General features: G+C 37.4%; 5 protein-coding genes across 8 annotated transcripts; 3 read left to right on the top strand and 2 right to left on the bottom strand.

Annotated features, from left to right (window-relative positions):
* Positions 1–1,221: 1,221 nt before the first annotated feature.
* On the top strand, positions 1,222–4,388 carry LOC103833343 (ethylene-responsive transcription factor-like protein At4g13040). Of its 4 annotated transcripts, XM_009109429.3 has the most exons (8): positions 1,222–2,328; positions 2,645–2,758; positions 2,972–3,044; positions 3,131–3,240; positions 3,323–3,470; positions 3,560–3,740; positions 3,834–3,955; positions 4,040–4,388. In XM_009109429.3, exons 3-8 carry the CDS (start codon positions 3,002–3,004, stop codon positions 4,072–4,074), a joined length of 639 nt encoding a protein of 212 aa, XP_009107677.1. In that variant the 5' UTR covers positions 1,222–2,328; positions 2,645–2,758; positions 2,972–3,001; the 3' UTR covers positions 4,075–4,388. The 4 variants fall into 4 exon arrangements, with proteins under 4 accessions (XP_009107677.1, XP_018509178.1, XP_009107676.1 ...); XM_018653662.2 differs by lacking the exon at positions 2,645–2,758 and having other exon boundaries at positions 1,224–2,326; positions 2,963–3,044; XM_009109428.3 differs by lacking the exon at positions 2,645–2,758 and having other exon boundaries at positions 1,230–2,328; positions 2,969–3,044.
* Positions 4,389–4,533: 145 nt separating this feature from the next.
* LOC103833341 (uncharacterized CRM domain-containing protein At3g25440, chloroplastic) lies at positions 4,534–6,178 on the bottom strand. Its single transcript, XM_009109424.3, has 4 exons — positions 5,916–6,178; positions 5,417–5,774; positions 4,941–5,345; positions 4,534–4,862 (listed from the first exon to the last, which is right to left on the bottom strand). Exons 1-4 carry the CDS (start codon positions 5,975–5,977, stop codon positions 4,716–4,718), a joined length of 972 nt encoding a protein of 323 aa, XP_009107672.1. The 5' UTR covers positions 5,978–6,178; the 3' UTR covers positions 4,534–4,715.
* Positions 6,179–15,390: 9,212 nt separating this feature from the next.
* On the top strand, positions 15,391–16,911 carry LOC117127174. Its single transcript, XM_033276613.1, has one exon. The coding sequence runs from the start codon at positions 15,541–15,543 to the stop codon at positions 16,201–16,203; it is 663 nt and encodes a 220-aa protein (XP_033132504.1). The 5' UTR covers positions 15,391–15,540; the 3' UTR covers positions 16,204–16,911.
* Positions 16,348–16,803, top strand: LOC117127490. The gene has a single exon (XM_033278025.1). It carries the CDS (start codon positions 16,348–16,350, stop codon positions 16,801–16,803), a length of 456 nt encoding a protein of 151 aa, XP_033133916.1.
* A 4,059-nt stretch (positions 16,912–20,970) lies between the features above and the next one.
* Positions 20,971–22,408, bottom strand: LOC103833344 (tetratricopeptide repeat protein 33). The gene is made up of 5 exons (XM_009109432.3): positions 22,069–22,408; positions 21,828–21,966; positions 21,704–21,735; positions 21,414–21,500; positions 20,971–21,299 (listed from the first exon to the last, which is right to left on the bottom strand). Exons 1-5 carry the CDS (start codon positions 22,276–22,278, stop codon positions 21,162–21,164), a joined length of 606 nt encoding a protein of 201 aa, XP_009107680.1. The 5' UTR covers positions 22,279–22,408; the 3' UTR covers positions 20,971–21,161.
* Between the last annotated feature and the right edge of the window lie 942 nt (positions 22,409–23,350).

Genomic DNA, 23,350 nt, shown 5'->3' with positions numbered 1-23,350 from the left:
CTGTCCAGAAGTTAAATCTTCATACGGAAGTTGCTCAGACAACAAAAACACCTTCTACAACAGTGGCACAAGCTCTCAAGAGTCCTCATTGGAAAAAAGCAATGAGTGATGAAAACAATGCTCAAATTGGTAATCATACTTGGGATCTTGAGAACTTGAATGATGATACACGTTTTATGTTGTAGGTTGCAAGTGGATCTTTACACTCAAAAGAAATCCAGACGGGACGATTGCGAGATACAAGGCTCGGCTGGTCGCGAAGGGCTTTACACAAAAACCAGGGATCGACTATCATGAAACCTTCCGCCTGGTAGTCAAACCAGCTACCATTCAGACAGTTCTAAGCACTGCAGTCTCGGCTAACTGGCCCATTCGACAACTTGATGTCAACAACGCCTTTTTGCAAGGCATGTTGAAAGATGAAGTCTATATGTCACAACCACCGGGATTCATCAACAAAGACCACCCAAATGCAGTTTTCCGATTACGCAAAGCCATCTATGGACTCAAACAAGCTCCGAGAGCTTGGTATAATGAGCTCAAACAATTTCTTCTTCAAGCTGGTTTCATCAACTCTTTAACCGATGCGTCATTGTTCATCTACTGAAAACAAGGGGTTTTTCTTCACATGCTAGTTTATGTTGATGATCTAATAGTTACAGGAAATAGCCCAACACATTTGTCTAAATTTATGGATTCACTTTCAAAGCGATTTCCTCTTAAAGACCTTGATGATCTCTCGTTCTTTCTAGGTATAGAGGTTTTGCATACACCTAAAGGCATGCTTTTAACTCAAACTCGTTACATTGCAGATCTGCTACATAGGACAAAGATGGAGAATTGCAACCCGATCGCGACTCCAATGTGCTCCAATACAACACTTAATTACTATGTTTTCTGGCACTCCACTAGCTGATCCAACAGAGTATCGTGCCGTCGTTGGCAGTCTCCAGTGCCTCTCTCTCACTCGACCTGACATATCCTTTCCGGTCAACAAAATGTCGCAGTTCATGCATAAACCGACCAACGAACACTGGCTTGTGGTCAAGCAAATACTACGCTACCTCGCTGGCACTATGACGAAAGGGATTACATTCCAGGCCAACAACAAGCCAACGTTACATGCTTTCACCGATGCCGATTGGGCTGGCAACAAAGATGATTACACATCCACCGGCGCCTATATTGTTTACCTAGGAAGTCATCCCATTGCTTGGTCCTCAAAGAAACAAAGTGGAGTCTCAAGATCCTCAACTGAAGCTGAATATAGATCACTGGCCTCCACAACAACTGAAGTTTGCTGGGTTACATCTCTCCTAAATGAGCTCGGTATCAAATCTCCTACAACGCCGGTAATATATTGTGATAATATTGGTGCAGCCTACTTGGCGGCAAATCCAGTTTTTCACTCAAAAATAAAGCATTTGGCACTTGATTATCACTTTGTGTGACAATACATTCAAGCAGGAACACTAAGAGTCTCACACGTCTCATCACAAGATCAACTTGCCGATGTCCTTACTAAACCCCTGCCTCGTACTACATTTGACTCAGTTATGCCCAAGATCGGACTCTCAACTGGCCGTCCATTTTGTGGGGTGTGTAGAAGATATAGGAAAGTCAATATTAGAATGCATATAATTAAGCTCTAACGTCTCTTTCTTTGCTGCTATATATTTCCTTTCCTTAATTTCCTCAGTATTCGATGTATATATGTATACCTAATGTGATCAATAGAAGACGAGCAATTCCATAACCTAATAACTACGTGTTATAACTTTTTAAATGTTTTTTATATATTCGGCTCGTAAAGGACTATGTTACAAGTTCATACCAAAGTCCAAACCTTTATTATTGATTAATTTGATTTTCTATATTTATAGCCAAGAAAAGGTCGAAGGGAAAGGGCATAGTTGGAACGCACAAAAGTGGGAAGAGAAGCGAAAAAATATATGAGAAGAAAGAATCACACGTTCCAGCCCTGGATTCAACTTTTTCCAACCTCATGGGCTTTTATTTTAGCATTTATCTTCTATTAGTCTTTTGTTATTTCCTTCATTTATCTGTCCCTACATAATAATAAACATTTAATATTAAAAAGAGTTTTGTCAAATATATTTAATTTTCCTTCATCTTCCCTCAGCGTTTACCAACCAAATAAAAAGAAGGCCAAAGGTGGTAGATGCATGAGCCTCAAATACCACCACAACTCAAAACTCATTAAACTCTTCTCCTTCTTTTATTTTGTTTCTCCTCAACAAGTATATCCAGAACTATATAAGATCTTCTTCTCACTTACCGCCTTCTTCTTTTCCCTTCAGTTTAAAGGTAATTCAATTGTCCTAGTCCCGAATTCACTTCTTTTTTTTTGGCTCAAAGTTTCGGTTTTCCTGAAGAAAAACTTCTTGGGTTTTTTACCCTTTAACCAGTTTCTTTTCTTTCTTTTTTTTTTACCCTCAAGCTTTGATTTTGATGCAATGGATTTGCTTCTTATGAGTTTTCTTACAATGGGTATGTTTTAGTTTTGTGGTTCACTGGTTCTGAAGAGACTAATCCTGAAAAATTGGGTCCTTGCGTTTTCTTCTGAGATTGGTCTCTTCTTGATGCTTTTTCTTTTCCGCTGCTTTGTGAATCCATGAAAAAGGTGGCGGTGGTGGTAGGTTTGGTTTCTCATTGAGGGTTGACTTCATTTGGATAAAAAGTCTTCGGCCATTATAATTCAATCAAAACACAGATTCAATAGCCTAGCATCCTATAGGTGATCGTTGTCTTGACTTTTGGATCTAGTTGTTAATTTTTTTTGCATTTGCATTTGTGTTAATTACTTGTTTTGTGTTCTTCTTTGGATCTGTCTTTGTTTGAGCAGTTTCTTGAGCTGATCAGTGTTTAGTTTAGTTTCTATGCTAAGCATTCCTTCTATGGAATTATGTTTCTGTGAGCTTGATCAGTGTTTTGATGTGATTTATAGCAGAGAAGTGAAAAAAAAAATTCAAAAGTCAATATGGTGAGCTTAAGAAGGCGCAGGCTACTGGGACTTTGTTGTGGTAAAAATATGTTGTTGATAATGAATGCTATATTGTCCAACATTAACATTGTGCAATGTTTACCAACTTGTTTTTGATCGGTGTAGGACCAAATGGTTATGTGACACCGCTTCCTTTTCTAACTGCTGAGGAGATGATCACTGGGATTCCAAATCCTAATGGCGTAGCAGCTTATGGTTCCGGGCCTAAGGAGGAGGTAATTGAGAAATGAAGAAGGGTCACGCTCCTTTCAGTGAAGTGCATATATTGAGAGACCTTACTTGTTTTGGTTTTGGCAGAAAACGCCTATTGAAGAAGGGACACGCTCCCAGAGGCAAAGAACTCCTTCAAAATATATTATGCATTTCATGTCTGATTCCTCAGCTATTTCACCGGATGATTCTGGTTCCATCTCTCTTAAAATGGAGCAAGACTTATGTGATTCAGGTCTGGTTTCTTCTCACAGTAATGTCTGAGATGAGTAATAAAGAATTGGCCAATTATTTCACCTTTTTTATTTTATCTCCCATTTACAGACCAGCCGTTGAAACGAAGAAAGCGGCATAGAAGAAAGCAAGTAAAGAACCAAGAACCATGTTTGATGAGAGGAGTCTATTACAAGAACATGAAATGGCAAGCAGCCATTAAAGTTGAGAAGCGACAGATCCACTTGGGAACTTTCTCTTCTCAAGAAGAGGCTGCTCGTTTATACGATAGGTAAAGTAAATTTACATTTTTTTAAAAATCAGATTCTTGAGTGTTTGATTCAAACTATATATCACTTCCATTGACAACGGTTAACTCTATTAGGGCTGCTTTCATGTGTGGAAGGGAACCAAACTTTGAGCTCTCGGAAGAGGATAAACGAGACCTCAAACAACAAAGCTGGGAAGGGTTTTTGGCTTGCACACGCCGAAAAATTACCAACAAAAGTATGCTTTTGCTACTGAAGCAACCATAATATACTGTATGTTTTCTCTCTGACCAACTTTAGGTTTTCTCTCTGAATATTACAGAACCTAAGAGAAGGATGAAGCCAGAGGAACTCTAATTAGGGTGGGTGTAGTTGATGATGAGATCAATGGTAGTTATGGACCTTATGGTACGCTGTTTACCTGAAGAAAAAAGAAGAACGAGATTCCCAAAACGTGACTATTCTTGCAGACATCTCTACAATTTTTTGGCAGGGGGTAAAGAGACTCAAATACGAAGAAAATGTTAGATACATGAGGCTTAAGAGATGTATGAAACAATTGATAGGATTTTTTTTTTCTATATTTATTCAGACATGATTTGTGGAGCTTATACCTCACGGGTAAGTTGCTTAATATATTACAAAAGATTTATTAAATTTGATTTTTATTATTACATCAACATTGCATAGATGTAGGGGGCTACAACACTGCCCGCTGCCAACAACTGATAACAATGGAGTCACAACACCCAATCCAAAGTTCGTCCCAGTGGCAACGCCAAGAGAAACTAATGTGCATGGTGGCTAGTGAAATGATAGATAATTACTCCAAAACATGCTATGAAGCTAGTGTAAGATGGTTCTAGTAAATCAACTACTTTATTCGAATCCGCTCTAGCACTTGAAAAAATTCAATGCAAGTAACAAAGACTGAGAAAAAGCAAAGATATTCAACTCTTTTCAGATTCGGGTTTTTGAGGCCAAACAAAATCTCCAAATTACACTGCTTTGCTCTTTGAATCTACCTCATCCTTCTTCTTGTACCGAGCAACGTACTTGTGATACTCCTCAAGCTCTTTCTCGAGCTTCTCTATGAAGTCACTCGTATGTTCAAGCGATTGCTCATACCGATATTTCTCCAAAGCCTGATCACGTTCATCAGAAGAATAAAAGAAAACACACACACAAAACATAAAAAGTAAACTGGATTCGTCATTACCTACCTTATCTTTAGAGAGTGTATCAACAGGAGACATCACTTGTGGTCTGACATAGTTTTTCCCGCGGTAGAGTACTATGGCGTTGTTAGGTTTAACATCGATCACGATTCCCTTGCTTAGCCTAGCAAGCTCCTCTGCATACTCATGGATCTGCCCGGGTTTGTTGCACGGCTTGCAGATAACTTTAACAGTCTCGTGCTTTTTCCAATGGAGGTGCATGTTCAGGACCACACCTCCAAACACTCCTCGTCTTCCCACAAGTACAAAGTTCTTTCTCTTTTCGCCTGTACGTTTTAGGTAATGCTGCTCTTCCTCTGTCAAAGTCTCTGGATCATAGGCTTCTGCTGGCGTTTTCGGGACATCGTATTTCCTCAGTTTCTCAATCAACCATTCTTCTTTTCTCTTGGCCTGTTGTTGTACAAAGTCAAATAACACATACATGAAGAGAAAAGGTACAAGTTTATATCGAATATAAAAACCTTTTCGAGCTTATATCGAATCCTAACTTCAGGATTTGGAGAATTCATCTTCTTTTTGGCCTTTAGACGGTAAAACCTTAACTCATTCACTTTAGCCTTTCTTGACGATTTAGCTCGTTTCCATTTCTTCTCTGTCCTCATAGGCACACTTTTGGTGTTGTTGCTGAAAGAAAACCTCACCACATTATCTTCAGTTCTTAGCTCTACCGTCGAGTTACTCATGTGACGTCTGCAGCAGTACTCGAATACGTTTTGATTTGAAGAAGCTGATCCATGTGGTACTTCTACAAAAGGTCTCTGCTTTGTATAGACGGTGTAATTAGGGAACTGGAGGTGATGCACAAAGAGTCCAGACCTCCTGCAAAAAATCCCAATAACATGTCTGTAAGAAGACACAAGAAAAGCAAAACACTTTGCAGTTTCTACGGCAAAAGTAGATCAAGAATTTGATTCAGACATAATAAATCAAGACTCTGAAATCATTTAAAACGGGAATTACCATCTGGGATTTCTGAAAAGTTGGTTAGCGATTCCTTTGGCACAACCTACAGCAAACATCATTACATCCTGTGTGTCACAGAAGGTCCAGTCCCGCTTCTTATCTTCACAAGAAGATCGATAAAAACAACTCAGAAACAAGAAAGGGAGACTATTAAAAACAGAAGGAAAGAGAACGGCTAAACAGACGGAGACGAAAAGAAGGCAACAATTTTGAGGAGGGTTTAGCTCCAAAGGATTAAAATTTGGGATCAAGTGTATTTCCGATTCACATAACCGGTTGGTTTAACGTGCTCATTTATTTCGGTTGGCTGCAACTGGTTATTCTTAATAGGAATGCTATGAATAAAAGGAATGAATATTTGTGGAATAAGAAAAAATGGAATGATGAGTAAAATGGAATATAAACTGAAATTAATAATGGAATTGTTGATTCCATTCATTCCATCTTTCACAAAGGTTTATATTATGGAACAAAAGGAATGGATTTTACAAAGGATTTTTGTTTTTGATTCATTCCAAAAATGGGATGTGTGGAATTGTTTTGGAAAGTTATTCATTGTGACTGGTAAATATTTTTTGGAATCTCATGGAATGATGCATTCTAAACAAATTTATTCCACAAAATAACATTCCAGTTGCACCCTAAGTTCTTTTACTCCTCGCAACTGGAAAACATCTTGTCCAATCAAATATTTGGATCCCTTGTATGGTACTACTATCACTTTCTTCCTCCTTTTTTCATCTAAAAGTTATATTAAAACAAATGAAATGCCTCGTACAAAAATAAACCGTTAAAGAAGAAATTTCTTTCGAAGTCAGCAACTTAGAAAGATCAACATCTTTTCAGAGTTAAAAGAACATAAAGGAGTCTAAACATTAACTAGCTAACAAGGATGATAAGGAAAAATAAAACATAAACCAAAGCCGAAGTGTAAGCATGGAAAAAGTCTTGACGATTACAAACCAAAAAGAAAAACGCCATGATCTCCAAACCAACGAATAAAGATAGGTCGAAAAAACTTCAAAGAACATGGCAGAAGACTTGAGAAAAACTTATATCCGAAGAACCGTGGGAATTGAAATTTGCACTGTCGATTTCCGTTTAAATTAGAAAAGTAAGAGAACCCTAGTTTCTCAGAGGTCCCGGATATCTGCTATTACCACACGCCAAGTAATCAGAACACGAAATAAAAGCGATAAAATATAAGAAATCGAAAAAGAGAGCAAGATAGTTCTTATTCCGAATCTGCGTTTGAGCGTTTACAACAAGGTAAGTGTCTGGGCTATGAGAGTTGTCGGCGAGATTACTAGTTCTAAAACTCTAAGACGGCAAAAACCTAATTGAGTCGCAGCTCGAATAACAAAAACGGAAAATTGCCTAAAATTGCTCTAAGTGCTAAGTTTGATGTGTAAAAGTTCTCCTTTCTGCCTCTCGCCTAGAACTCCTTATATACTCGCTCCTAAGTCGGTTTACGCTTTCCCCCTTCTGCCCTTAAGCCGTCATAGCTTAAAAATGGAGATATTCCTCTTTTCCCGATCTTCATGATTATCTTCGAAAACTTCACATTTATCCGCGGAAACTTGACATTTATATTTCCTTACAAAAGAAGCATAAACCGTCATACGGCTTATGGGCTTTTGGTTTAAGAAATCGTAAGTAGGCTTCGAGTTACGTCTTAGGTCTCTTTGGGTCGTCTTTGACTCGAAACGTTCATTACGGTTTCTTCGATAAAAACGAACTTTCCGCGGTTTTACCATAAAGTTTGATTGATGACTCCGAGTGACGAAAAACATGAAATGGTTTAGATACGGTTTTCGGGAGATAGCATTAAAGAGTAGACGAGAATGCATCGATTCGTGTCGTATCAACATTTTAAGAGAGCTCGATTGCTACGTAACGATCGAAACGCACACGTGCTCGTTTGCTACGTAGCGACCAAGCTTGGCTTCGAGCTCGGTCGCTATGTAGCGACCGAGATTAACTCGAGCTCGGTCGCTACGTAGCGACCGAGCTTGGCTTGTATGTGGTCCGATTGCCATACTCGAGCTTGTCTGTGGCTAGTTTGGATACGTGTATGTTGCCTTGAGACAATCAGTACTTGGTTCGATCGAGATTAGAACAAGATTTTATTGCAAGGTTCTTTGTAAAGACATTTTTTACGAAATATAACTTTCGTAAAAAGATGCTTACACTCATTTTTTCGGAGGTTTGGACATTAACTTCGTCGTAACCGTTTTCGACCCCAACAAGAACCGATACATAAAAGTGGAAGAGCCTCAAAGTTCACACCACAAAGAGCTGGTAATTACATCAGTCCAACCATGTCGGAACAAAAGTCATTCATTGGATCTTCAAAAGCATCAAAAGAAAATCTATAATAGCACAACAAAAAAAGCATTCATTCCAGAGAGACTTAGAGCAAAGGTCTACAAGAATTCCAAAAATCACCAAAGTCGACTTATCTTTTCTGTCAACCATCCATTTAGAACTCCAGAGTTAAGCGAGCGTGGAATGGAGTAGTGGACAGATGAGTGATCTAACGGAAAGTGATTCGCGATACCGTGCAAGTGAGGCCAAAACACAGGGAAATGTCAGGTGTTGATTGCAAGGTTAGTAACAATGATTTTGATCTTTCAAAATAAATTAACGCACCGTCCGTCAGATGGGATGGTGCCACGGGCCGAGAGAACAGACGTGGGTGGTCCATTAGCCGTGGACGGGGCAGAACGTTATAGTCTCCTTGTTAGAGCGCCTGGACAAATCTTAAGAAGCATGAACACCCCAACAGAGAACCAAAGGCTACATCAAATACCCAAACTTAACGCCGAGAAACCCAAAACACGAACGGGTTCATCATGGCTCTGGGGCAATCCAGATTTCTGGAACATTTCATTCATTATCTCTTTTAGATTTGATTTTTTTCGTTCAACAACTCCAATAGATTCTGGTGAATAAAGAGAAGTAGCTTGATGGATTATTGCATATCTTTACAAAACTGATGATGTTGGAGAAATGGTTTGGAAATGGAAGATGAAGATCCAGACCTAGAAATGAAGCAACAAGAGAATTTTCATAAACCAAAGTGGCTTGAGGAACAACTTGGCCGGACCTGATTTAAAGTGGAACGAGCCCAACAAAGAGTTTGTTGAAAAAACATTTAATGGTCCAAAAAGTGGAAGGACAAGCCAGCTTGGTTTATGATTGACCTATCCACAACTATTATGGTCTATTTTAAGTGTATTTGGTTTTATTATTTATGTAAACCCATTAGGATTATGATTTGGGCTTTCTAAACCCATTAGGAGTTTATTTGGTTATCTTAAAACAATTAGAAATATGATAAGGAATATGTTTTCTTTAAACCACGTTGGTTTAGGATTAGTGTTCTTAGCCTAGAAATTATAAGCATCAGCAGCACATCCATGTATCTTCAACTACACTTTTATCAATATACTTTCTTTTTGGTGCAAACCAATCTTGAGACGACACTGTCTCCTTTGTTCACAAGTGGCGAATGTGTTCGATATAACACTAAGGAAGAGTTAAACCTTATGTGATCCATCCTAAAAATCAAGCACGATGCCCATGTGTCTGAGGAGTAGCATAAACAACCTCTGAGCAATCAACTGGAAGGCGAATCCCATATGCCATCCAAGAGATCTACAATCTCTTGATCTTTTCACCCACACTCCTTCAAGTGTTCCAGGGACAAAAGAGCCTATCCAGAGCCGTATCAAGTGGTATGAGATCCTCTTGAAAGTTTGTGTTGGAGATCTTAAACTAGTTTCACCAGCACATCCATCAACACACATTTTTGTCTTTGAAAGCCAAAGTGAATTCAAAGATCTTTGGAAGAGAAGAAGAAAAACAACAAAACCGTAGGATCTTGGTTGATACCTCACTTGTCTCCATGATCATACATGAGGATTGTTTTGGAGGATATGGTCATAAAGAATACATTTCATTGGTTGTAAACACAGATAACTGTATTTGGCAGAATCAACTGCCATCATGGGGAAAGCTATCCATTGCTGTTAGTCAACTACGAGGTGAGGCTATAATATGGTGGAGAGAAGAAGAGGAAGCACGTTGGTATGATGAAGATCCAATCGTCACATGGGAGGAGCTAAAGCAACTCAGGGAATACAAATATCTACTAAAAGGCTTCCCTAAAGATTTCATGGAGCCTAAACCGCCATACCCACCACACGAGTCTTCTTTATCAACATTTGCAGCTGAACTTGAAGGAGAAACACAAATTATGTGTGGACACGTTCCTGATCAAGGAAAGAAAAGAATTGCTTGAAGAGTCATCTACAACTTCTATATTGGTGCTTTCCATGGTTGATCAAGGTGATAGTATTTTTTACTTTAAATTGTGAATTACTAATCAGACCTATGGTATGCCTTCATATCAGTTTAGCAGAGCTTTTCAGACTTGTCAAGGGCCTGCAATAAGTTGTTTTTGAATCTGGAGGAAGTTTGTTTGTGTTTGGAAGAAGTAACAACATTCTGGTCTAGAAAGCAGTTGCATTCAAGCTCAACTTTGAAAGCTCATTCACTATTGAAGAACATAATTTTTGGTCAAATACTTTTTAAGGAGAGAGGATGGTGTGTCCCAAGTAAGCTGCGATGAAAATAGAAAATGGTCAGGAGGCAACATGTTCTTGATCAGGACTATAACTGATCAGAACAAGCTGAGAAAAGCAAAGCAGGAAGATGTTGTGGTCAAAGATAAGCCAAAGCTTGAGAGTGAGTATATGGAGAAATGCAAACGTCCATAGAGGTGAATTTTTAATGAGTGATTTGTCAAGGTGCTTTAAGAGACATCAGAAGCATTCTCCTTCTCAGCTCAATGGACTAGTTTGACACCAGAACACTAAACAAGGTTCATGCATGGTTTTGGAGACCCAATACTATGTTTTGATCATGGTGATAAATCAATACATACTGATACAGTAATGGCTGAGGTGTGCGTATGGAATAAATGACGAGAAGCTCATTCAGAAGAAACTTGATCCGATCCAAGTAAAAGGGAGAAACTGCTTGCTTTAAGTGTTGCTTGCAATGAGCTACTTCTAAGGCACATGAAGGACTTGCGACACTTTGTATTCAATCCAAGAGAAGAAATGTGTTGTGTGAAAAAACAGGAACCAACTCGTGATAAAAAGAGCAAGGAGTTTGGTTTTGAGTGATCATGGTTCTATTATCTTACAAGGCTCGGATTTGAAGACAAATCCTTTTAAAAGGATAGAGAATGATGCAATCCTGATCAGCTTCATACTTAAAGACATGAATTCAATGCAGGAAGAAGATAAGCAATGGATCATGTCACGACCTAATGGGACTATTGGAGAGCTTATTGGCATGAATCGTGAGGTACTAGACCAAGAAAAGGTTATGGACCTTAATGCAGCCTTAATCAAGCATAGACTAACTTTGGAAAACCATGGAATACCATTGAGAAACAGTCTTGATCAGGAAATGGGCTGGACAAACCTGGATAAACAGAAAATGAAGTGGTTAAGTAGACATGATCGAGAAATAGGGTGGTCTAGCCGGAATGTTCGAGAAATGGTTTGGAAATTGAAGATGAATATCCAGCGCTGGAAATGGAGCAACAAGACAATTTTCATAAACCAAATTGGCTTGAGGAGCAACTTGCTCACATCAGATTTGAAGTGGAACAAGCCCAATAAGGAGTTGGTCGGAAGAGGCATTTATCAGCCCAAAAAATGGAAGGACAAGCAATCCTGATTATGATTGACGTAAAAAAATTAGCCACGACCATTATGGTCTATGTTAAGTGTATTTGGTTTTATTATTTATGTAAACCTATTGAAATTAATAATTTGGCATTCTAAACCCACTAAGAGTCGGTTCGGTTATTTTTAACCAATTAGCAATAGAATTAAGAATAGGTTTTCCTTAAACCCCCTTTGTTTAGGATTATGGTTTTAGATAGAAATTATAAGCATCAACACCACATTCATGTATCTTCAACCATTATGGCTTGAGATAACACTATCTCTTTTCTTCACAAGTTGTGAACGTGTTTTTATTTTAAAATTGGTTACTTAGAGCAGCCCCATTAGAGGTTTTAGACAGGTTCATGGGCTCAGTTTCATAGGGCCAAACCATTAAAAATAAAGATTTAATGGGTTAATTCTCGCGACCCGCCCCTTACGAGTGACCCCGTCCGATACGGGTTCACACCACGTGTCGCCAAGTGATTGGAGACGCGGCGTCGACGTCACACGGTGGAAAGGGGAGAGAGATTCATTTCTCTCATTTGTCTCGAAAATTCTAGGGTTTCTTCGTCCCGGCGAAATCGCGTGCGACGACGATCTCTGTCCCTATTTCTCGACTTTTCTCCATCGATTCGACGAGTAATTGTCTCCTCTACTAACAGAGGTGGGTCTCGACTGGAATCTCGTTTATATTGATGTCGTTTTGGCTTTCGAAATCGACTTAGGGGAAATCTCAATTTTTTTTTTTAACGATTTAGGGTTCGAAATCGAGATGGGTTTTGATTTATTGTTGTATTACCTCGTCTAGGGGTTCGATTTATCGTTTTATGGTTCGATTCTCGCGGATTGGAAATCGAAAAGGGTTTATCGAGTTAGGGTTCAAAATCGAATTTGGGGGTTTCGATAAGTGGGTTTTGATCTTGTACTGGGTTCGATTTACGGTTTTGACTAGTTTTGACTCAATCGATTCGCTTAATCAATTTCATTTCTCTGTTTCAGATGGATCCCTCAGATGAGAGAAGAGATATTAAGAGGAAGCAGGAGTACATCGACCACCTCTACAACGTTGCCGATTCGTCATATGGGATGCCGACAAGCTGTTCGTGTGGTGGTAGAATCATCGACGAGGTTCGGGTCAAGGAGGAGTACGACACTCGTCCCGGCAAGCGCTTCTTCAGCTGCATAAACTACGAGGTAACCCACATCATTCGCATTCCCTTCATTAATCTCAGCTGTCTAAATTTTATAGTTAAATATGTTGTCTAACTGATGTTTCTGTGGTTTAACCAAGGCTGATGGGTTGCATTACCGTCAGCCTTGGGTTATAGGTGTCCAGGAGGAGATGGTACGCCTGCGTGAGCGTGTGGAGGAGGCTGATGAGATGATCAAATGTGTGCCCATACTCAGTAAACAGATTGAGAGTCTTGAGGTTTGTCAAGACTTTTTTTCAGTATATATTAGGAATTTAATCTTTTTAAAGTTACGTTTTTATAAGTGAGTTACAAGTTTTCTTGATCACTTATGTAGGCACAGGTTAAGAGGCTCACATTGCTGCTTGATAAGCTCACCGGTGACGTCTATAACCTCACAGTCCAGGCGGCTGCTCTGGAGAAGGTCTGTTTCGACTGAAACAGAACAGGTAAACTTTCAAACTAAACTGAAGTAGAACTTAACTAGGAACTCGAGTAGGAACTGTTTCCGTGTAGAGTAGGAACTGAGACTTAACTAGGAACTCGGGTAGGAACTGTTTCCGTGTGGTTACTTGCTTCCTCTGGTTGAACTGAGACTTAACTTGTTCATTAAATATCTAGAGTAGGGAGTGTAGTAGTTCTTCATTAAATATCTAGTACTAGTTTGCTTACTCTGGTTGGTTGCTGTGATGAATGCGCTTAAATTGCTGTGTCTTAAACCTGTTAGAGTTTTTTAAAATTGATTTGATGTGTAATGAATGTCTGTGAACAAGTTGTTGTCTAATTATGTGTAATGAATGTTTGATATTTAGGAAACCACCCGTAACTCAAACGCAAGTAGTTCTTTAAAAAATACTAAATCCTTTTTAAAACTTCAAACAAAAAACAAAACACAACCCCAAACCAAAATGGATACGTTTTCACTAAGTTCTCCCGGTTTTGTGAACCTATTATCTTCCCAGTCCAGTCAAACCGTAGAAGTAGGGTCGTCTGAGGTTCCTAAACCGGCTGCTGAAAGGAGAAAGTGGACGACTCAAGAAGACATTGTCCTCATCAGTGCCTGGTTAAACACAAGCAAAGATCCCATAGTTAGTAACCAGCAGAAACTAGGGTCGTTTTAGAGAAGAATAGAGGATTACTTTAACGCAAGCGCTCAGCTCGGTGGCTTTCCACCTAGAGAGTGGAGTCAGTGTAAGCAGAGGTGGGGAAGGGTGAATGAACAAGTGTGTAAATTTGTGGGAAGCTATGAGGCAGCATTGAAGGAGCAATCTAGTGGGCAGAACGAGAACGATGTCATGAAGTCAGCTCATGACATCTTCTTTAACGACCACCAGGCGAAGTTTGCACTTGAACACGCGTGGAGGGAGCTGAGGTATGATCAGAAGTGGAGATCGAACTCTATATCAAGTGATGGTGGAAAGGAGAAAATGAAGGAAGCTGCGGAGACGGTGCCTGACTCCGATGAGGCTCGGCCTCCTGGCGTTAAGGCTTTCAAAGCAGCCAAACGCAAGAAGCATGGCAATGAAGCTGCATTTGATCGCCTGGACAGCATTCTAGAGAAGAAACAGAATATTTCGAAACAGAAAATACTTGATCGTTTCCTCTCTAAGAACATAGCTACTCTAAGTGAAGCTGAGGTCGCTTTGAAGGACAAACTTGTTTCTGAGATGCTTTAGGTTGTTTACTTGAAAATTTCTTGAACTGTTTGTTTGCTTCTTTACTTGCTTTGATATTTTTACAAATGCTTTTGTTGACTGGAACTTATATTCTTCTGTGTTATTTTGCAGGTGAAAGGATCAGAAGAGGGTGTTGTCACGGGCATATGGGAGATAAAGTCTGACGTTGATGGGTTTTGTAGGTGTCACGGGTATTGTAGTAGTAGTAGTACTTCATCTATATTTTGGTTCACAGCAGGTCACGGGTTGTTCATGTAGTTGTAGTACTACATGTATCTTTTGGGTCGCAGCAGGTCAGTGTTTGTACTACACACTAGAGTAGTTCTTGGTGTCACGGATTGTAATATGAAGTGTAGTATTTTGTTTGTCTCTACACTTCACGGGACTTGTAAAAGTTTGTTATAAAAAGGACAAGTGTTTCATGTCTCTCATATATGTTCTCTTCTCTCTAACATGTGTTTATGTTCTCTTCTCTCAAATGCCAAAGCATAGTTCTCTTCTCTGTAACTACAAATCATAGTTCTCTCAGTCGATACCCCTCCATCTTGTTCTCTCAAACCATCCGCCTTACTCTTGTTCTCTCAAACCAGCTGCCTCACTCTTGTTCTGTCAAACCAGCCAACCACTCACTGGCCGACTACAACATCGAGTGACCAAGTAAAATCTCAAAGTTTTAGTTTTGTTATCTATAGTCTTTAGTTTGACAAGTTTCACAAGTTTGACAAGTTTGACAAGTTTCACAAGTGTGATAAGTTATCTATAGTCTTTAGTTTGACAAGTTTCACTAAATAGAATACATTATGACAAGTATGATCGGGTAGCATTGGATACAAGTATGATCGGGTAGCATTAAACTTCCACTATATGTTATAATTAAAAACGAAAATATGATATTCCAAGAGATATTTAAAAAAAAAAATTAATGTTCCACATATATTGCAGATTTATGTTTCTAATAGTTTTTTTTCAAAAATAAATAAATTTTATCTATTCGTTTTTTCCAGTTATGACATCCTCAGAGTCAGATGGCGTTGATGAAGCCTTTGAAGATATGTTTGACGAAGAATTTGATAATATCATCGACTCCCTAGTAGATGTTCAAACCAACAAGCCCAAAAAAAGAGCTTATATTGAAAGAGATCGGGAACAAGGACACATTCAACTATGGAACGACTATTTCCACGAAAATCCCACTTACCCGCCGGTGATGTTTAGGCGGCGTTTTCGAATGAACAAACCCTTGTTCCTCCGCATTGTTGATTGCCTTACTACTGAAGTTCCATACTTTCAGCAAAGAAGAAATGCTCACGGCAGGTACGGCCTATCACCACTTCAAAAATGTACTGCAGCTATATGTATGCTCGCATATGGTCAATCTGGAGATACGTATGACGAATATCTTCGACTTGGTGAAAGTACTGCACTTTTATGTTTAGAACATTTCACTAATGGGATAGTACAATTGTTTGGAGATGAGTATCTAAGAACACCAACACCGGAAGATCTTCAACGATTACTCGACATTGGCGAGAAGCGCGGGTTTCCCGGGATGATAGGCAGCATTGATTGTATGCATTGGCAGTGGAAAAACTGTCCAACGGCTTGGAGAGGCCAATACACCCGTGGTTCAGGAAAACCAACAATTGTCTTAGAGGCTGTGGCATCATAAGATCTTTGGATATGGCACGCATTTTTCGGATTACCAGGTACCCTCAACGATATCAATGTTCTTGATCGGTCACCAGTTTTTGATGACATATTGCAAGGTCGAGCACCTAAAGTTAAATTCAAGGTCAACAACCACACTTACCGTATGGCGTACTACCTTACTGACGGAATTTATCCGAATTGGTCAACATTTATCCAATCCATCCCACTTCATCAAGGTCCTAAAGCTGAGCTATTTGCTCAACGTCAAGAATCCACCAGAAAAGATGTCGAACGTGCTTTCGGGGTATTGCAATCGAGGTTTGCAATAGTTAAAAACCCTGCTCTACTATGGGACAAGGAAAAGATAGGGAAAATTATGAGAACTTGTGTCATATTGCACAATATGATAGTAGAGGACGAACGAGACGGATACAGTCTTACTGATACATCTGAGTTCGAGTCAGGAGAGTCAAGCAGAGGTTCGAAGGTCAAAAGGAGAGAAAGTTTGCATTCACATAATATGCTAGGCATGCGCAATGAAGTTCGGGATTCAGGGAAACATGATAAGTTGAAAGCTGATTTAGTTGAAAATGTATGGCAAAAATTTAGTAATGAATAATCTTTCTATGTTCATCAATTATCAATGTAATGAATAAAATTTTATAAAAAATTATAAATTATTATATTTTATTCATGTATTAAAAAAAAATCAAAACTAAATTTTTTTTAAAAAAATTATTATTTTAATTCCTATGAACCCCTTCTTCGGGTTCACTAATGCAGAAGTACAATATCAAGGAGTTCATCACAATTCATGGTCCCACCATAAATATATTAAAAAATTGGTATGAACCCCAAAGGGGGGGTTCACCAATGTGGATGCTCTTATATAACATATACTAGATTTTAACCTGCGCTTGGAAAACGCGGGATTATTAGATTATATTATAATATAAAGTTTTATTATATCGAAAAACATAATTTTTAACAGCTATATAATCTACAAATTAGTTTATTTGAGATTTTATATGTACACTTTTACGTAAGTTTCTTGTCGACATGAGAATTATATCTGGATAAAAAAACAAACCGAACCGATCCAAAATTATAGGTTTAGTTCAGGTCAAGAGAAGATAACCTATCGGGTTTTTTTTGACCTGCATGTCTTTGTTTGAGTCCGGTTCCTACCCTAGACCCGATCATAAATATGTGTTTATTAGGTATATTTGGATATTCTGAATATGTTATTATGGATATTGTTTTTAAGTTTTTGGTTTACGATTAGAGTTTTGATTTCCGGTAAATTTTTCAAATTAAAAAAAAAATTGGGTATCTGGATAAAATTTTGGGTATTTTTCAGTTCATCGTGTCAGATTTTGAATAAGATTTTAAATTTTTAGGTATTTGATTTTTTTTGGTATTTGATTGGAGTTTCAAATACTTTTCGTGTTTCGGATATTTTTAAGATTTTTCATATATTTCAAATTCTTTTAGGATCTTAAATACCCGAACAGATGTGGACCCATTACGTCCATATCAGATCCAACAACCTTTTGATATAGATTTTTAACGTTATTGTACAAAAACATGGTTGATAAAATATTTTTCTGAGTAAAGGTAACATAAGAAATAATATTAAGATCTGTTAAAAATATTTAAAATTGTATGTTTAGAATGATTAATGTATTATCAGAAAAATAATAAATAGTTATACATAACTCCAACAACTTTTTTATATTAGTTTTCTTAAAATTCTTTCCTTTTTAATAGTATTGATTCGTTTTAAGTGAAAAGTATATAAAAGTATAATATCTAAACAAATAATTTTCAAAATCTTGAATAATCAATACTGATATCGTGAAGTCAGGTTAGCTTTAATAGAACCAATGAATTTCTTCATTTTTGTGAAGGTAACATGAATATTCAGAAAAATCATTTTTAAATATGAAAATATTATCAAACTATAGATGGTTGAAAGTTTAGTATATGATATGAGATTTTAGTGGGAAAGGTTATATGTGATATGATTACTTTATTATAAACGAAAGAGGAAGTTAGAATGTACACATATATGTCTTGTAATTTATCTTTCTTTAAATCATATATTATATGATAAAAGTGATAATATAAAACATTAGTTACAATGCTTTTACGATTAAAAATCAAAATGATAAATATAGTAATAGTAATGATTAGGATTTAGGAGTGAGATTTAAATAAATAAAAAAATTGACTAAATTATTGTTAGAGAAATTTATGGTAACATATTGTTAGTATAAATTTAAGGTAAGACCAAAAAATAATGAGTTAAATGAAAGGGTTCAAACAACTTTTATAGGTAAATTTTTTTAGACTCCTTCCCTTTTAATAGTATTGACTAGGATAAGAGATGAGCCTTGCGCAGAGGTGAATTTATATGAAAATTATTTAAGAAATATCGTATAGAAAAATAAAATTTATATTCTTGATCGAATAAATATTTTTGGCCCTTAAACAATTATTTTTGTTAATTACATAATTTGTTTACTGATGAGCTCATCCCATTTTTAAAAATATCTTATGTCAAAAAATTATTTATCGCATAAGAACCTAACGTTTAGGCCGAAGAATCTCAGACATCTCAGTTTTATATCATTATTTAACAATTTAAAATTTAATTATGGTTATGAGAAGTTGACGTTCACGTGCCAATCCTATCTATCTTCAATATTTTTTCTCATTTTTGTGTCATTTTTTTTCATTTTGGTTTTTGCTCGATATAAATATTGATTATTTAGTTTATTCTCATTTCGTTATTTTGTTTTGGCCAGAGATTTAGAAAATGTTTAAGATTTAAAATTATTTAAAAGATACATACTTATGTTAAGATCCGCGCCTTGAGCAGAATAAATATTTTATTTTTTATATTATTACTTATTTTATGTTTTCTGTATATTATGAAATAATAAAATAATAATTATATATTAAATAATTAAGAAATCAGTTACTATTATGTAATAAATTGACGTCTGCATATAAATCAAACGACCGTTCTTGTTTATTCGCAATCATTTTAGGATAGATAAATCAAAACAATTAATCTTACCTATCATATATAATATATAATTAAATTAAAATGATATTAACATAGATATGTAGTATACTTTTAATATGAATATTTATTAAATGAAGTTTCTACTTATATGATTTTATGATTATTTGCATATCTGTGTAACAAAATTTTACTAAATATTCTTCTAAACGGAGCTGACATTTTGAAAGAATAAGGAGAGACTTTACAATCCATTAAGTGAAGGATTGTAATAGAAACAACCATGGCTGTATATATAGTTCTTTTTTTTTTTTTTCCCAAATTGTTTTTATTGATTAAAAGGGCCAAACCCATGGCCGAAGCCCACAAACAAAAAGCTCACTAGCACGAGAGGCAACTTACAACAAAGGCCGCGGCCCAAATTGAAATAAACGGCCCAAAGCCCCAAATACACACAAACGGACGGTTTGCCCTAGAGGTCCACCAAGGAGACAGGCCGGACACGTGTAAACATCTGGAGAGTCTGCACGCCACGCGTCGTCCGTCTCAACTCGATCTCCGCCTCTTCGCACAACCGCCGAAACCAGCCACCGACAACCACTTTTCACCGGAGCTCCGATACTGCAGAGCCTCCGCGTCACCATAACACTTCACGGCCGCTCTGTCTTCACGCCGGAGAGATCGTCGTTCTAACGAGGTCTCCTCCGGCTCTGAACCACCAGAAACCCTAGATAGGCGCGCCGCGAACCACCGCTATCTTGGCTTAACTATCCTCACCGTCGCCAGAATTCTCTTCCTCAACGACCCACAAACTCAAACTCGAACTACACGACACCCACCAAACTTTAAATACCTCTAACCCAGTAACCTCACCCCAAATTTAGGGTTTTAACACGGCGGCGAGGATCTTTGAGAGCCTCCTCACTCCGTCATTCATAAGCCGGCAAAGAAGGAGCTGAAGAAGCCTCCCTTTCCGGAAGCTAGAGCGGCGACGGTGGATCTGAGATAGCCTCCACCCCCCGCGAACCGACCGGCGTCGATGAATCTAGAGAAGCCTCCATCGCCCGGAGAAACAGAACCCGAACCGACAAGAAATCCGCCTCCCCCGAGGCTCTCCAAACGAGGGCGTCTTCACTCCAAAATCCGACCACCGAGAAGGTCAATTACGGTATCAGAGCTCCGACAAGGCGTCCGTTGATGGCACTTCGGAAACAAGACGGAGGAAAACTAAATTGCTGAAGCAGGAGTGCTTCCGGCGACGGCACGGACGCTCACGCGCCGGCCGTACGCCGGAGAAAGTCTCTTCTCTCTTGACACTGTTTTCTAAAGTGTATTATTTCTTTTTGGCTGTATATATAGTTCATTGTCTCTAAAAAGATTAGTCCATCTTCCTAACTTTCATGACTTCCTAATATTGATTTGTCTCTACAAATTTGTGTTCGTTTTGGTAATTTCCAGATTAAATCCTTTAATCAAAAGTGTCTTGTGATGTGCTGAATCTGCAATCTGCTCAACTTTGTAATGAACTAATTTTCTTCGTATTTTAAGAACTATTTACAATATCTTCTGGCTGGAAGTCAAGGACAGATCAAAGGACGTGATCATATGCAGAGGAAAGAACATGTGTACACATACCCGGTGGTTAGGGAAGCAGCTGTGGGAGAGAATCCGTGTGCGTTTGTGAGCTTGAAGTATCATGATGAGGCTGTCTGAAAGATAGATATGGGAGTTTTTTACAAGACGAAGCTGCCAAAGTAAATGGTTCCAAGGAATGTGTGTTTTTTTTTCAGGACCACCTTCAAAAGTACTTATACTGGAAAGATTCAGAAGTTCTTCAGACAAATGGCTTTTAAGTCTTTGCCTTGACGAAGAACAATCTTCTATTTGTTGTTCTTATTACACTGTACAAGTTCTACTCTATGCCTAAAGTACAAGTCCCTGGTTCATTAGTTTGGCTCTATTTTCTTGTCGCCGACCACAAAACGTTTAGCGTCAGTGTCCTGTCCTGATGTCTGAAGCTGTTCTCTCTTCTTTATTAGTTGTTTTGCAGCTTGTAAATCCTCTTTTGCCTCTTTGGATTCCGCCTGTTGAAATAGGTAACAATGCATGAGTAATATCATGTCCTCAAGATCTCTATGTGTGACTTAAAGAGAGTGAAAAACATTTGAACTTAATCTCAATTTTTCTGTGGAACTCACATTGATGGATAATGCGGTTTCAAAACTGCTGATAGCACTGTCAGGCTCTCCAAAATTGAGTTGTGCTCTTCCAAGAGTAGTCCACGCCTAACCAAAAGGAGTTCAACCATACAAATAAGTGATCTGATTTCTTCAACAAAGCTTCCAACATCCATATAATCAAATCTTATACAGAATCAATAGAACGAGCATAGCAGATCCACCACTAGTTACAAGTAGCTTTCTTTTGCGTTATTTTCGTACTTATAAAGAAACAATATATGATATAAGACTAGAGAGTCTTAAAGTACCTCAGCCCACGATGGATCTAACTCAGTAGATCCTGTGAAGAATGAAAATCATAGCAAACTGTTAAGTCTGTTACAAGGGTTCTTGGCCAACAGTAAGTCTATATAAAGGGCTTGGAGGCATTACGTGTAGCAGCCATGAGTGCTTTCCATGGATCACCAATCTCAAGAAAGACTTGAGCTTTTTGTTCATGAATGACAGCATTTTGAGGCACGATATTAAGAGCAGCTTCCCATTTCCCTAGAGCCTCCTCGTATCTTCCTTCCTTCATTAGCAAAAACATTCACAATAGAGATAACGATATCAGCATGTTCTTGCTTCAGAACAAAACAAGTGATGTTAATCAAGAAGACATATCGAAACATACCTCAGCGAGCTTGTCTCCTTGTGCTCTAAACGAATCTGCGAGCTTCTTCGCTTCGAGATCGAGTCTCCCATCATTTTCTCCGACCTCTAAATCATCTTCTAGGCGCTGAGATTTGGTCTCTGGAGCTTCCTTCTCGAAAGGAACATCGAGGATGTTCGGTAAAGCTACACGAGATCGTTTCTTAGGGTTCTTGTTCCACGTTAGCTTCATCTTCTTCTTCTTCTTCACAATCTCGCTCTCTGTTCAACCCTCTCAGATGGTCCGAAGAATATATTTAGACATGATTTCGCAGGCCGGATATTAATTAGCCCAAGGAGAAAAATAACCGGCTTGGTGTTCGGGTTTACGGGTATGGATGGTTTTAGATTGGTTTTATCCTTGGTGTTCGGGTTTACGGGTATGGATGGTTTTAGATTGGTTTTATCCGGTTTAAGTTTAAGGGCATCTCTAACCCCGCATTCCTCTATCTTATACTCTATCTGTTCCTAAAAGATCCATGTTTTAGAAAAAAAATTGTTTCAAAAAAATACATTTTTTACATTTTCAATACATTAATTAATAAAAAATTGTACTTTTCAAAATATACAATTGTGTTTAATAAAATCTCATTGGTTAAAAGTTATTGGAAATAGTTAATTAAGAAAAAAAAAATATTGGATGATACAATTTTATATATTTTTTTAATAAGTGTGAGAAAACTATAACATGGATCTTTTAGGAACAGAGGAAGTATATTAAAACAGAAGTCATGACTTTGTTCATGTGTGATTTTTTTATTTGGACCATCCTCTAGAAAATTTATCAAATTTTACATAACTTAATCATCATATCTTTTAATATCTTTATTTTTTATTTAAAATACAAATAAATATTGTTTAAGAAAATTCTAAGAAAATCTTTTCAAAATCAGGATAAAATTTATTTTCGAAAATTAATTAACTTAAATTTATTTTTGATTGATGAACGAAAATTAAAATCATATAAATATTTTAATTATTTTTAGTGATAATAACCATTTAAATTGATTAATTTTCAAAATACATTTTATAAAGTGGTAGAAAGAAATATCCTTTATGTTTCAAATAAAAATATTTACTACAAAATTAGTTTGTAAGTACAATATATTATAGTTTCTCTTTTAAAAATATTTTTTGTTGTTCTTAACAGTATCTCAAAATATTGTTTATATATTATGTAGGTACAATTTATTTAACTTCCATATATAAATTTCAAATTTAGAAATAAAACCAGAAATTATGTTGGTAAGTTCCATATATTCACT

Source organism: Brassica rapa, chromosome A08, assembly GCF_000309985.2.
Source record: "Brassica rapa cultivar Chiifu-401-42 chromosome A08, CAAS_Brap_v3.01, whole genome shotgun sequence".
Taxonomy (NCBI): Eukaryota; Viridiplantae; Streptophyta; class Magnoliopsida; order Brassicales; family Brassicaceae; genus Brassica; species Brassica rapa.
Note: the sequence above shows the minus strand (reverse complement) of the source record. Positions and strands in the feature narration are given on the sequence as shown.

Bases quoted from the DNA above. Each gene is read 5' to 3' on its own strand.
- LOC103833343 (XM_009109429.3), top strand. From the start codon at position 3,002: ATGGTGAGCTTAAGAAGGCGCAGGCTACTGGGACTTTGTTGTG. The intron at 3,471-3,559 runs GTCTGGTTTCTT...TCCCATTTACAG, and splicing joins GCAAGACTTATGTGATTCAG to ACCAGCCGTTGAAACGAAGA. The intron at 3,741-3,833 runs GTAAAGTAAATT...TAACTCTATTAG, and splicing joins GCTGCTCGTTTATACGATAG to GGCTGCTTTCATGTGTGGAA.
- LOC117127490 (XM_033278025.1), top strand. From the start codon at position 16,348: ATGGCGTACTACCTTACTGACGGAATTTATCCGAATTGGTCAACATTT.
- LOC117127174 (XM_033276613.1), top strand. From the start codon at position 15,541: ATGACATCCTCAGAGTCAGATGGCGTTGATGAAGCCTTTGAAGATATG.
- LOC103833344 (XM_009109432.3), bottom strand. From the start codon at position 22,278: ATGAAGCTAACGTGGAACAAGAACCCTAAGAAACGATCTCGTGTAGCT. The intron at 21,736-21,827 runs GTAATGCCTCCA...CATTCTTCACAG, and splicing joins AGCACTCATGGCTGCTACAC to GATCTACTGAGTTAGATCCA. The intron at 21,300-21,413 runs GTGAGTTCCACA...CTATTTCAACAG, and splicing joins AAACCGCATTATCCATCAAT to GCGGAATCCAAAGAGGCAAA.
- LOC103833341 (XM_009109424.3), bottom strand. From the start codon at position 5,977: ATGATGTTTGCTGTAGGTTGTGCCAAAGGAATCGCTAACCAACTTTTC. The intron at 5,346-5,416 runs GTTTTTATATTC...GTACAACAACAG, and splicing joins TTCGATATAAGCTCGAAAAG to GCCAAGAGAAAAGAAGAATG. The intron at 4,863-4,940 runs GTAGGTAATGAC...GAACGTGATCAG, and splicing joins ATACACTCTCTAAAGATAAG to GCTTTGGAGAAATATCGGTA.